General features: G+C 34.1%; 3 protein-coding genes across 3 annotated transcripts; 2 read left to right on the top strand and 1 right to left on the bottom strand.

The window, feature by feature from the left end:
- The first annotated feature begins 1,146 nt into the window (after window positions 1-1,146).
- LOC134230440 (uncharacterized protein K02A2.6-like) lies at window positions 1,147-1,557 on the top strand. The gene has a single exon (XM_062712273.1). It carries the CDS (start codon window positions 1,147-1,149, stop codon window positions 1,555-1,557), a length of 411 nt encoding a protein of 136 aa, XP_062568257.1.
- Window positions 1,558-1,896: 339 nt separating this feature from the next.
- Window positions 1,897-4,508, bottom strand: LOC134230439 (uncharacterized). The gene is made up of 5 exons (XM_062712272.1): window positions 4,369-4,508; window positions 2,798-2,920; window positions 2,591-2,701; window positions 2,390-2,467; window positions 1,897-2,057 (listed from the first exon to the last, which is right to left on the bottom strand). The coding sequence occupies exons 1-5, from the start codon at window positions 4,427-4,429 to the stop codon at window positions 1,897-1,899; spliced, it is 534 nt and encodes a 177-aa protein (XP_062568256.1). The 5' UTR covers window positions 4,430-4,508.
- A 3,271-nt stretch (window positions 4,509-7,779) lies between these two features.
- On the top strand, window positions 7,780-11,977 carry LOC134230437 (uncharacterized). The gene is made up of 5 exons (XM_062712269.1): window positions 7,780-7,840; window positions 7,916-7,979; window positions 8,583-8,623; window positions 9,264-9,395; window positions 11,604-11,977. Exons 2-5 carry the CDS (start codon window positions 7,919-7,921, stop codon window positions 11,736-11,738), a joined length of 369 nt encoding a protein of 122 aa, XP_062568253.1. The 5' UTR covers window positions 7,780-7,840; window positions 7,916-7,918; the 3' UTR covers window positions 11,739-11,977.
- Window positions 11,978-13,287: the final 1,310 nt, after the last annotated feature.

Here is a 13,287-nt window from a genome sequence, read left to right as displayed (position 1 = left end):
ACAAAGAAAATTTGTGAATTCAACAAAACGCAAATTGAATTCTATGGATATGTATTCAGTTCAGAGGGAATTTCCGCAGACCCGAGAAAAGTCGATGCGATAAAGACCTCTCAGATTCCGTCAAATGCAAGTGAAGTCCAAAGCTTCTTAGGGATGACAAACTATGTAGGAAGATTTATTCCAAACTATTCAACAATTACTGAGCCATTACGAGAGCTAACCAAGCAAAATGTGAAGTTTGAGTGGCAACCTAATCAACAAAAAGCATCCGACATATTGAAACATGAACTTACAAGTGACAAAGTTATGGCATATTTTGATCCGTCAAAAGAAACAACAATGATTGTTGATGCAAGTCCCGTAGGACTTGGTGCGTTATTAACCCAAGAAGGCAAAGTCATATCGTACGGAAGTCGTGCGTTGAATGATGTGGAAACTCGATACTCACAAACTGAGCGCGAGGCACTGGCAGTTGTTGGGGGATGTGAACATTTTCATCTGTATTTGTTTGGTCAAGATTTCAAAGTCATTAGCGACCACAAGCCATTGGAAGCGATTTTTAATCATCCGCACTCAAAGCCTCCCGCGAGAATAGAGAGATGGCGATTAAAACTGCAACCATATCATTTTAGACTACAGTACCTCCAGGGAAAACAAATGCGGCAGATTACATGTCCAGGCATCCGTCTAAGTCAACAAAGATCAACAGTCTGTCAGACATCGCCGAGGAATACGTTAATTACGTAACAGAGAATGCCGTACCAAAAACTTTGACCTTAGCCGAAATCAGCGATGAAACCCAAAAAGACCCTATCCTTCAACATGTAATTGAAGCAATCCTTTCCGAGAAAAAGATTCCAGAATTTAAAGATCTTGATAAAACAATTGAAACTTTTAGACGAAGGCAAAATGAACTGACTTTGCACCGTGACGGAAACCACAGCGTTTTACTCATCGAAAACAGGTTGGTCATTCCGAGATCATTACAACAAACAGTGATCAGATTAGCGCATGAAGGTCATCAGGGGATAGTCTGAACTAAACAGCTACTAAGAGAAAAGGTTTGGTTTGTCAATATAGATAAGCAAGTAGAAGAATTTTGAAAAGGATGCGTTCCCTGTCAAGCATCAGTACACACCGTTGAAGATGTCACCCCTACCCAAACGACCGTGGTCTGAGGTCAGCATGGATTTCTGTGGACCATTTCCGTCCGGATCCTACTTAATGGTCGTTGTTGATGATTATTTGAGGTACCCTGTAGTCGAAATTCTATCAAAATTAACAGCAAAGGCAGTGATACCGAAACTAGACAACGTTTTCGCCTTATTTGGAATTCCTGATGTAGTGAAAACCGACAATGGACCTCCGTTTAACGGATCGCTCTTCAAGGAGTTTGCAAAACATCTAGGATTTCAGCATAGGAAAATAACACCGTTATGGCCACAAGCTAATGGAGAGGCGGAAGTTTCAGTGTTCTTTTACCTCTCTCTCACAACATTACAGTTTCGTAAAGCGTTGGTCGTGATTAGTAAACTTTCAGTTTACTGGTTAAGATAGTTGAATTGTGGAGCGGGGTCGTATAGATACTTAGATACCTAGTGAGAGTTACTCATCAATTCTAAATTTACTAATCTTATCTAGTAAATATACCAATACCTGGTAAAACTACTATTAAGGTAGTGAATCTACTAGTTTTCTTCGTGACATTAACTAGTTATTTTTTTACAGAGTAATTTATTTATGAATGAAATTTGTATTATGATTTGTAATGAAGTTGACTCTTTTCCTGAATAAACATAATAATAATAATTCCTTTTGTATTTGCAGAAAATTGTCTTGTTCAACATTATCCACACATAGTATGATTCATTCAATCATTAGAAACTAATGAGATTTTTATTTAATGGAAGAGGATTCAGATATCAGGTAAACCTCTACTGGGTCCATAAGATCTTCGTCCTCTTCTCCCCCTATCATGTTTGAAGTCGTGGGTTTACCATCGGTAATCAGTACTAGCTTAGCTCTTACTTGGAACATTCCTATCCCTGTATTATATCCTGAAAAAATAATAATTAAAACTCTATACAGGGAAATTTTCGTCCCCGTTTTATCTTGCCCCTTTCGCCCTTGTCACGAGTGGGCGAATTTAAAACGAGGCGAATTCACAGAATAAATTCTTAAAGAGAACTGGGACTTGGCGAATTTAAAGCGGGGCCAATTTGTAAACCAAGTGTAAAAGGGCGTAAATAACATGGAACAAAAATAACCCCGTATACAGTAACTGATTACAATTTGTGACCATCTGTTTTCTTAACTGGAGCTTCATTTAGGAAACTTTATTCACAAGTAGATCCCACCTTTAATATCAAAAACAGAAACCTTTGCTTACCTCCACCAAAAGCCAACCCCGACAGACAGAGAGTAATGGCCGCCTGAATGGGAGAGGCACCCCGACAGACCACGTCATCTAGCAACGTCAAGCATTGTTTAATAAATAAATAAAAATCATGCAATTAGTCAAGTTTTTATCGACCCAAATTTACGAAATTGAGAAGAAAAGAAATAAATTAGAGGCAATGGCATTGTTTACCTAGACATCTTTTCAGCGATTGGTAATTATTGGAGTAATAATGACGAAACTTGACTTCCTCTCCAAAAGTAACGACGGCAACAGTTTCATCCATGCTGTTTTTGGCGTATTCTTTGTAAAGAAAAGTTAAAATGTTCAGTCTGTATATTTTCAAGATTTATATTTATTTGAAATTCTGTGCTTTTATGATTGATTTTGAAGCTTTACCGTCTATGATGTCAATGAAAGCCGTCTTCATCTGATGGAAGGCTTCCCCGGCCATACTTCCTGACGTATCTAAAGCAAACATCACACATGGCCCCTCTCCTTGCTGGTGTTTTAATTTCGCATCTAAAATAATTGTATGTTAAGAGACATTAAGTTTACTTATTATAAACTGTTCATGAGACATCTTAATGTCAATTTGAAGACCATAGCACATGTTGCTGTTTTTTTCTTCTAAAATCAATTAAAAATAATTGAATTAATTCTGCTTTATAAAAATATAAACACAGGTCGGCTTGTAAAGGAGCATAACGAAGGATGATCATCGAAATTTTAACTTGTGTCTTACATTTTGTAAGTGAGGAATCCCTGTATCCTTTTCAAATATCAATATCAAAGAACTTGTCTGTTTTATTTCGTAATTTTGTTCATGACCAATCGAAAATTACGAAAATGTCAGAATTCAGTTTTCTTAAAGAAGCATTTGTCTAGAATATCTAGCCTTTTTTTAATTTACCGTGAGGAATGATTATATATGATGTAAAAAAGTACGTTTTGATGTTATAAACTTTTGATACTCTTTGCTATTTTTTTATTTTCCTAAAAAGTTCTTCGGAATTTTTAGAAACTCCATATTTTATTCCCATTACTTCTAGAAAATGGTGAAGCACATAATGTCTAATGTTTCCTCTTACAGCAGTTTATATACTATGAGTAGTTAAAATAAGGGCTTTGTAGAACATTTACTAGAACCGGCAACGTATGTCTTTTGAAAGAATTTTAATGAAGTCTCGGAATCCAGTATAGTAGGATAGATTAAACTTACCTCGTTTATTTGGAATATCAAAAGTACTAATAGTAATCACTAAATCGTGATTTCAAAGAATTTCATTTTTAGAAAGTGAACTGTGGGCATAAATTTGATTCCTAGACGAATGCTGACTGACGTTTCTCAAACTAACTGTTAATCCATTGTTTATACATGAACACTGAATTGACGACGGATTTTTCTGTTTTTTCCTGATCATGATAAGGAGCACACGACGGATGTGACCAGTCGGCAGGGGATACTCATTCCTCAATGGCATCTGGTCCCACCTCTGATGTTTTGGAGGTCTGTGTTTGTTATGCTCCTATTTTGTATAGTTTTATGGACTTCTGGTCTTGAATACTGTTCGTTATCTCCATATGTTTCATACAGATATAGTAAAAAAAGCATATGGTTCGTGTAGTATTTTTTTTTAATTCTTGTATCTCCTCCGATTTAATGAAAACAGAATGATAAGTTATTCGATTATTGCATTTGAAATCTCATGCACAATCCTTAAAGAAAGTGATGCAAACAATGTCTTGAACTATGTTTTTTATGTTTTCAAAAAAAAAATGTTTTCTTTAAGTTGGAATAAATTGAATTCATTTTGAATTATATTTCTTTGTAATGTTTCAGACTGTGTTATAATAGACGTCACGAAAAAAAAACGAACGCACAACCTGCCTTTTTATAGTTCAAAACCAACAGAAACACTGACTGCTCAATGTTACTTAGTCATATGGAGACGATCGAGAATACTTACTTTCCACAGCTTCTTCGTGGGCACGATTTACCCAGTAATTGTCATCAACAAATTTAGCCATAGCTGAAATACTTCTCGCACAAATCTTCAAACACAGAAGTTTTCTTTGTTTACTGCAGTATCTCAAAAGAGAATCAATGCCTTTACTTCCTCGTCATTCCTATCAACTTTTATTGTAATGGAATTCTTCCTGTAAATCTATTATTGCAGTTCCCAAATTAGTATTAATTCAGTGAAATTTACATGCAGGATGGATTAATAAAAATCCCAATATTTTAGTTGAATCCACTCCAAAATGAAAATAAAGTATGAAAATAATATATTATTAAAATAGTTATTAATAATCTTGAGGTTCCTTTACGTGAATTTCAAAATGGATTTATAAAATAAGAATAATGGAAATAAGTTTAAGTTGTTATTAAGTTTATAGTAAGTAAATCGTCCAGGTAGGAAGGAGATGTTACTTGTCTTTAATAATTTCTAGTTAGTGGGTTAATATCTAGCCGATATATGAAATATATAGTATTCAAATTAAAAAGTCCATCCAAACAATACCATTCGGGAGCAGAGCAAATACGGACCTCTAATTCATCAAAGGTGGGATCAGGTGCATGGAATAGTGAGCATCCCCTGCCGACCGGTCACATCTATCTTGTTCTCTTAAATGATCGGGAATGGAAAATTCAAATTCAATGTGCCCTACAATAAGTATTAAAAAATACCCGTCAATGGTGATTTGTATTATCTGACAATGTCATGTTGTATTGATCATGGAACTTGCAAATGAAAATAATTTTTTTATGATTATTGAAAGGAAATAGATTAATCAAAATAGAAAATTGATAGCACATTTAAAAACTATTTTTCTCACGTTAAATTATTCTGCATAAATCTTAATTCATATAAAAACTTCTGCTAGTAAAGGGACACAGTGTATGATCGTCAAATTTCCCTTTCAATTTGTTTATAAAGTATTTTTAAAAATACCCTGAATATATATTCAAAATCACGTACATTTTAAGGAAGAATTCAAATTCTATAGCATCCGTATATTTTTTTCATTGCTTTCAAAGGAAGATTTAACAGGTTTATTACATCATTAAGCCAGTAAAATTAACGAAAAAGACGAAATAAAAGTAGTAATAGTCTGACATACTTATTACCTAGCTAGTTCTAGAGAGATCCATTCTTAATCAGTCTCAGGAAGTTTGTCAAGCACCCTCTATCATTTTAAAGTAGGAGATATGGAGTTGCCTAGTTGTTCTCATACAGGTTAGTGATAGTTGAATTATGATAAAAGCATCTCAAAAAATAAATAGTACTAAAACACTAATGTAAATCAGAACCTTAAGCGTCATTTTAATATGAACTTCGGAGTACTAATGTCTAGAATGATCTTTTATTAACAAAACAATAATGCAAATGATCATTGACAAGGTAAATGAATTTTAATTGTAGAAAGTTATATGTTTTAAGGTTACTGATTTTGATAGAAACTAAGTATCTAAATGATAGATAAGGAGATAACGAACAGTATTCAAGATCAAAAGTCCATAAAACAATAAAAAATATTTGCAGAGCAAACACAGACCTCCGAAACATCAGAGGTGGGATCAGGTGCCATGGAGGAGTGGGCATCCCATGCCGACCGGTCACACCCGCCGTGTGCTCCTTGTCATGATCGGGAAATAACGGAAAAATTCGTCGTCAATTAAGTTTTTAAGAGATGGCGTTAACAATTAGTATGAAAAACTTCAGTCAGCATTTGACTCAAATCTAAATAGTATATTTACTGACAAGGTCATTATATCGAACATAGAACTTACGAAATGATGATTTTAAACGAGGCTGCCAATATTCTTGTGTCATCAAGTTGTTTGTCAATAATTTATCTATATTTTAGAAATTGTTCAAACGTAGAGCTTTCTCTTGCGTATCGAATCAACTGAGAGATATAAACGCCGTATGCAGGTGATGAAGGTACATGTATATTGCTGCATTAGTAAGGCAAGTTGACGATAGTAAAGTTAAAGCACCACTTTTATCATATAGCTTGGTTGTTAGATTACCATTAACGTCCTTTCGAGTAAAATATCCTCCAAGTATGAAACAGATGTGTAAGACTCTATGGTATCTTTTATCTCAAGCTCACCAGAAAATATCTTATCGACATAGGAATGGAAATTACTCATTGTTAATGAACAATACGTAGTCGACATATCTAAATGTAGAGTTGAAGGCAACAAGAAGTATTTTCTTCTTTTCACGCCTAAGATTTTGCACAAAATCTGCTTCATATGAATACGAAAATAGGTCTGCTAATAACGGAGCGCAATTGGTACCCATGAGAATTCCAATAGATTGTTAGAAGATATGGTCTCCAAAAACCACATAGATATTGTCAATCAGAAACTCAAGCATCTTTTTAATGCCAACTTCAGAGTACTTGTATGTGCAATCAAAATGTTAAGAAAAATAATTTCTCAAATGAACAATGACCAGGTAAGTAAATTTACGAGTTCAATTTTTATTGAAAAATCAGCTGTCAATGATATCAAAAAGCCTAGACTTTAATCTATCGTCGGGAGTGCTTGTGTATAAAATTGAAAAGTCGTAAGTTATAAAGCTGTTGATTTTGGTAAAATCTTGTGATTTCAAATAGCCCAAAGGTTTTTTGGAATTTTTGAGTATCCACATCAGATTAACACCACTTCTTAAATTATTGTTGCACATTTGATTTGCACCACCTTCCCAAAGTGTTGTGGTACCGTACAGAGTGATTTATTGTATGTTGTTTTACATCCTATTGGAGAATCTTACACTCATAAGGAGGCGTCACCGCCTTCAAATCGACATTCAGACACATCGACGACCCGTCATCAATCTTTAAAAGTTTTTTTTCAATCATATGGCAAATTGAGTGGACTTGAAAATACAACACCTATGTGTCTGCAACATTTATGCTGTATATGGGTATTTTAATGACTAGGAACGATAAGGACAGATGTGAGAGGAGATTTGGATATTAGCCTTTATAGCGAGAAATTAACACAGTAGTTTTCCCCGTATATGCTATTGCTTGAATGACATCACAGACTTCTCTTGTAAGTTTGTTTACCACATAGAAAGTTTTGAGAATCTTCTGTGAAATAAAAGAAAATAGATTTGTCTTAACTTTGATAAGGAGTAACACATTCAATATCCTAAATGTAAGAGAATAGACTAAAAAAAATGCACCCCTTTTCCTGAAAAGCAAATAAACTGTGCCCAAGAACATGAAATAATGCTTCCTCCTTTCGGTACTCGTAGTTCTTTGATTACCATTTATAAATTTATGATCTTTAAAAGAGTATTTTTTATTTAATTATTTCAACATCCTTCCTGTATTTTTGTGCCAATTTTATCAAATAATCCAAAAATTTCCTGTTTGTTGGTGTTTAGATTTCCACTATATAACACCAAAACAAAACAGGTTTGTGATTTTGCTTTGGATTCTGATATTTCACTCCTGCCGATCTTAGTAAAAGTATCATAGAATTTCTTTCAGGACATGGACACTAGTATGCATGACGCTTTGCTGCTCTCGGAGACGGAGATAGAAGCTGAAACACGTGCGTCAGTTGAATACTAGTATTTTTATAAACTCCTATGCTTTCAATATAATTATTCATATTTTTAAACTGCTTATATATAGTAATGAAATTATCGTTTTTTTCTAAAGAAAATAACATCAATACGTGCACTTAATACAGACATTTTAAATTAAAAATAAGGCTTTATCAAGTCTGCTTCTTCGATGTAGTAGCAATTGCTTCTTCAATAAAAAAGGGAAATCTGTGATTTTAAAAATTTAAAAGATTAAAAAATCAATCTGATTCTACAAAATAGTATTCTGTAAAAAAAAAAAAAGGGGGTGTTGAACTTGCGCATTGACAACATTTATGTAGTTTTCGGTGACCCAAATTGTGCTCTTTATTTACTAACCTGTTTAATTAGATAGGCAGAGTGCATTTTTTGTTTTAGTTTTGTCGTATGTTGCATTAGCTTGGTTTCCCTACAGTTTGTACCTTCTAGAAATATGTTGTTATTTTTTTTTTATTTTGCATTGGAGTTACTGTGTTATTGTTATTCCCTTTTTATTTTTTAATTCCAAATCTAACCAAAAGATTTAAATTTCATTTGTGATGTTTATGGTCGTATAACCTTTTGTGTAGATAACGAAAGGCCTATTACAACTTCACAGCCAGGAACACAGGTAAAATATTTCTTATATTTGTTACTCAACATTTTATAATATTAAAGTCACTGAATGAAATTCAAAATGACCTTTAATATTTGTTTAAAGCACATCAATGAACGTTTTGAAATAGAAGCAAATAAGCTTTTTTCAAATTTATCGCATTTACTTTTTTTTAATCTGCATGTATGATACCTTATATGAAGAGAGAGAGCAAAAATGAGACTTTGCACCAAAAATCAATGTGTAATATAATGAAGTGGATCGTGGATATTGGTCTGGATAACTCAGAGGACCGGACAAGTGGTACAGGATGGTGAACTAACCATGTTTTCTCCTTTAATGTTAATTATACATTATTTACTGCCGTTGATTACCCCTGGGCTTGCAGGCAAACGTCTTGCCAGGGGAATTAAAACTTGGATCGTATCTTCAAGGGAGAATACATTTCAGATATACTATTTAGGCGGTAGAATTCAGTGGTAGAGCACCTGATTAGTGATGCAGAGGTCCCGGGTTCGATTCCAGCTCCAGACATACATTTTCTCATTTCATGATACATATGTATTCAATTCTGCCCTTCCAAATGAGAAAGCATTTGATAGAATTGAAATAAGATTTTCCATTAATATATTTTACAAATTGACCCGTCTTTCAGTTTTCTCCCACTCCCATTGTTGAACAGACAGACCGCAAGGAGACTGCTGATTTGGCCTGGATGTTTGGAATCCTCAGCTGCTTTTGCTGCAATATATTATTAGGAATCGGCGCCATTTACTTTGCAAACGAGGTAAAACTGAAGAGAGTCAAGTTTTGTGAAAAGTGGAGGAGCATCCCATTGCATAGAGTATACTAGTAAAAATATACTGAAACGAAAAAGAAACGTATAAGAACATAATATGCGTAAAAGGTTTCCAACCAACCATGACGGTGACGTTGGCGCGTAACAACGTCACATCAAGATAGAAGTTTTCATAAGATCATCATGCCACCTCGGTTATTGTCAAGGCATTATCACAGAAACCGATATTTATATGTGTAGAGAATCATACTCATTTTTTCACTCTTAACATTTCCCTCCCCCCCCCCCGAGCGTGGCAACTTTAAGTCCATTATTACACTCACACGCGCACGTACGCGTCGTATGCGGAATGTTTTAAGCATGTACACACTTGGAAAATGTAGCTAGTGTGTGTCGAGACTTTCTTACAAACATTCACGAGTACCAAACCAGCTGGATTCGAATTCGAATAAGTGATATCACTTTGCAGTACAGTTAAGGTGCGCAATGGATATATCAACAAATTTAAAATAATAAATTAGCAAATCATCCCATTTTGTGGTATTTTAATGAATTGCTGGTTTTGTATGATGACATAGTTAAGTTTTCCTGTTTAAATTAGACTCCCCCCCCCCTTGTTACTTTGGCCGTGCTGTGTTTTTCGAATTCGTGATATCACTAATTCAAATAAAAAAGGAGATATCACCTATTTGAATTTTCACTAATGCAAGAATCCAAGTCAAACTCCAAAGGCCAAGATCAAACTCTGAGGTCAAGGTAAAAAATATTTATACCCACTGAGAGGTCTTATTACAATGAATACACATGTTTGAAGTATGAAAGCCCTTGCTCAAACTGTTCAAAAGTTATAGCCAAGGTGAAAGTGTTGCATTTTTTGTAAAAGTAGGTCAAACTCTAAGGTCAAGGTCAAGAGGTAAATTTGGTAGTAACCGAGGAGATGTCGTGTTACAAGGTATACACATGTGAAATATGGAAGCCATAACCCAATCCAGTCACAAAAGTAATGAACAAGGTTAAAATTTTGTGGACGAACAGACAATTAGCTAGACAAAGGCACCGACAAATAGACGGACGGACAGGACTTCGTTCAGGGGCGCATAAAACAAGCTTTCGTTGCCGATAGATTTCTCGCAGCGCCACCCTATATGAATGGAAGTGAGATACACTTATTAGGTCAGTTTGATTTAAGAATCGTTACCGACATACATATTGCATTTAGACGCAATGAAATTAAAGTTATTTATGAAGCTCATTTTACAACCAACAAATCTTAAACTAACATCAATGCACTATATACGCTAAATATATATATTTATAGAGGTTTTTATTATCATATTTATTCCGTTTGATGTTGCAAGTGTCCACGCATGTATTCATTTTATCATAATACATTTAAAAAACGATAGCATTGTTCTTTCGCCTACCTACAAGTCAATTTTCAAAAGTTAACATATTCGATGAATTTTTAATATGTTTTATAGATACATCTGTACTTATGTGGATTCTCATAAAACATTACTTATTTTGGAAAACAAAGAGAGATAACTCTAAGATTTTGGTAAAACTTGAGTTTTTCACTATAGAAATCAACGGAAAACAGAAAACGGAAAACATTTTTACCCCCCACCCCCTGTCACACAAAAATTCCTTCTTACAAGTAAAATGGTAATATGGACTGTTTTTACCACAAATACATACCAAATTAAAGCTTTTTGCGTGTCACGGGGGTGGGGTGGGGGGGGGGGCATATATATGTTTAATGACAAAAAAACTGCTTATTTTCCACCAATTTCAAAGCGATTTAAAAACATTATATTTTATTAATATATTTATGTTTTATTTATTTGCCCAAATTATAATAAAAGACTTAAGAAATATTTCATCATATCTGAGACTATTTCAAAATATTGTGATGCCTAAAAGTCCAATTTCAATGGAAAATATCTTCTACCCCCACTTTTTTTCATTAGCTGGAGTTGTGGATAATTTACAATTTAGTGCTGGTATTAAGACAGTTCATTAATTTCCGTTAACTGTTCTTGTATAAAACAAAGAATTTATGGCAAAATTGCCATTTATATTGAATTAAATGATTGCAAAATGTAGGCGGGAATCGAGCGTATTTCGTTCATTATTTTAAAATTAAAATTAAAACTACACATATTGGACTGATATGCTTCTTTTCTTTAATTGCAGGCAACCAATTTTTTCAATGAAAGGAAGATCGTCAGTGGAATTTCTCTTCGGAAATGGTCGTACTTCTTCAGTTTTCTCGCCTTTTTGACGGGAGTAGGAACTATTGTCTTTGTGGTGATACATTTTGTACTGTAGCTGGTGTCATAAGACAAGAAATGCCCGAAAGTTTGTCTCTAGACTCTTCATTCTACCTGGTAATTAAGAATCGACAACAGATCCATATAGCCTGCATAAAATATATTCATACATTAAATTGATCAACAATGTACAGAAGAAGAGACGGTCAATATGCCTACTGTTTAATTTAATGTTTACTGTTCAGAATTTGATAAATCTGTTCATGAAGTTACAAAACAGAAAATTATGACTTTTAATGTGTGACGTTTTGTTTTTCTGTCAAATTTGCCTTGGCCATACCCCTCCTCCCTGTAAAAAATAACTTAAGTTAAAGTCACTGAAAAGACTAGTAAATTTACTGCCGATACAATCACTACCTTAAAAGTAGTTTTCCTAGGTTTTTGTATATATTTACTAGATAAGATTAGTAAATTTATAAGTTACTTTCACTAAATTATCTGGTATCAAAACGACCACCACTTCACGAGACACCTACCACTCACTATATCAGCTAGTAAACAGAAATATTACTAATCACGACAAGCGCTTTACGAGACACGCTAGTTAGAATCATTAGCTTTCACTTTCAGTTTTCGGAAAATTTCTAATTGGCGTTTTTTCAATCTTCCAAATTAACATTATTCCTGAAATATAGCAAGAAAATACAGCATACATATTGCGATATAGTTATAAATAATCTTAAAGTTCCTTGTATATATGAATTTCAAACTCGATTTATAAAATAAGAGTAATATACTAGTTAATAAGTTTAAGTCGTTAGTTGGCCCTTAAAGTTTATAGTAAGTAAATCCTCCAGGTTTGAAGGCGATATCATATAACTTGTCGATATTGAGATTTATTACTACGTATTGTTAATAAAGAATAGGTAATTTCCATTCTTATGTAGACACGATATATCCCGGTGAGCTTGAGATAAAAGATACTACAGAGTCTGACACATCTGTTTCATATTTAGATATTTTATTTGAAAAAGACATTAATGGTAATCTAACAACTAAGATCTATGATAAACGTGATGACTGTAACTTTTCAATCGTCAACTTCCCTTACTTATGCAGCAAGATACCCTCATCATCTGCATGAGTTTATATATCTCAGTTGATTCGGTACGCAAGAGCATGCTCTTGAAACGGAAACTGGTTTCGTGATTTAGTTTCGTTTTAACGTTTTACCTACGTTCTTATGTAAATTCTTAAACACTAAAAAATATTAATTCTCAGATCATACAAGTAGTATGAAACTACCTGTGTACGGGGGTTGCACTGAGGTAATACATGTATGTTGTGTTACGGGAACTCAGGGGAGCTCTCTGGTGACAGAGTGGATAATCAATAGTTTGTTTCTTCTCTTGCATACGGTCGTAAGACCTGAATAAGGCAGACGGATGCAGGGGATGAACAGCTAAGTGTTTCACAGTACACCAAAGCACGTTGGACCTGAATAAGGCAGTCACTTGGTTGTAGAGAGAGGTGGCATACCACAATTAGAGGTGGGGAAGTGCCAAGATGCAGCAGTAATAGTGGAGAGGCAGGGCAAGAAGAAAATT

The sequence above is a fragment of the Saccostrea cucullata genome, unplaced genomic scaffold (genome assembly GCF_032062105.1).
Source record: "Saccostrea cucullata isolate Sc308-1 unplaced genomic scaffold, CSIRO_AGI_Scuc_v1 ctg18400, whole genome shotgun sequence".
NCBI lineage: Eukaryota > Metazoa > Mollusca > Bivalvia > Ostreida > Ostreidae > Saccostrea > Saccostrea cuccullata.
The sequence above is the reverse complement of the archived record's forward strand: the minus strand, read 5'-3'. Positions and strand labels throughout refer to the sequence as shown.

Excerpts from the sequence above, each read along its gene's own strand:
- LOC134230440 (XM_062712273.1), top strand. The coding sequence starts at position 1,147 with ATGTCACCCCTACCCAAACGACCGTGGTCTGAGGTCAGCATGGATTTC.
- LOC134230437 (XM_062712269.1), top strand. The coding sequence starts at position 7,919 with ATGGACACTAGTATGCATGACGCTTTGCTGCTCTCGGAGACGGAGATA. Across the intron at positions 7,980-8,582 it reads GGAGATAGAAGCTGAAACAC|ATAACGAAAGGCCTATTACA; the intron begins GTGCGTCAGTTG and ends CCTTTTGTGTAG. Across the intron at positions 9,396-11,603 it reads CCATTTACTTTGCAAACGAG|GCAACCAATTTTTTCAATGA; the intron begins GTAAAACTGAAG and ends CTTTAATTGCAG.
- LOC134230439 (XM_062712272.1), bottom strand. The coding sequence starts at position 4,429 with ATGGCTAAATTTGTTGATGACAATTACTGGGTAAATCGTGCCCACGAA. Across the intron at positions 2,921-4,368 it reads CCACGAAGAAGCTGTGGAAA|ATGCGAAATTAAAACACCAG; the intron begins GTAAGTATTCTC and ends CAATTATTTTAG. Across the intron at positions 2,468-2,590 it reads ATCGCTGAAAAGATGTCTAG|ATGACGTGGTCTGTCGGGGT; the intron begins GTAAACAATGCC and ends TGACGTTGCTAG.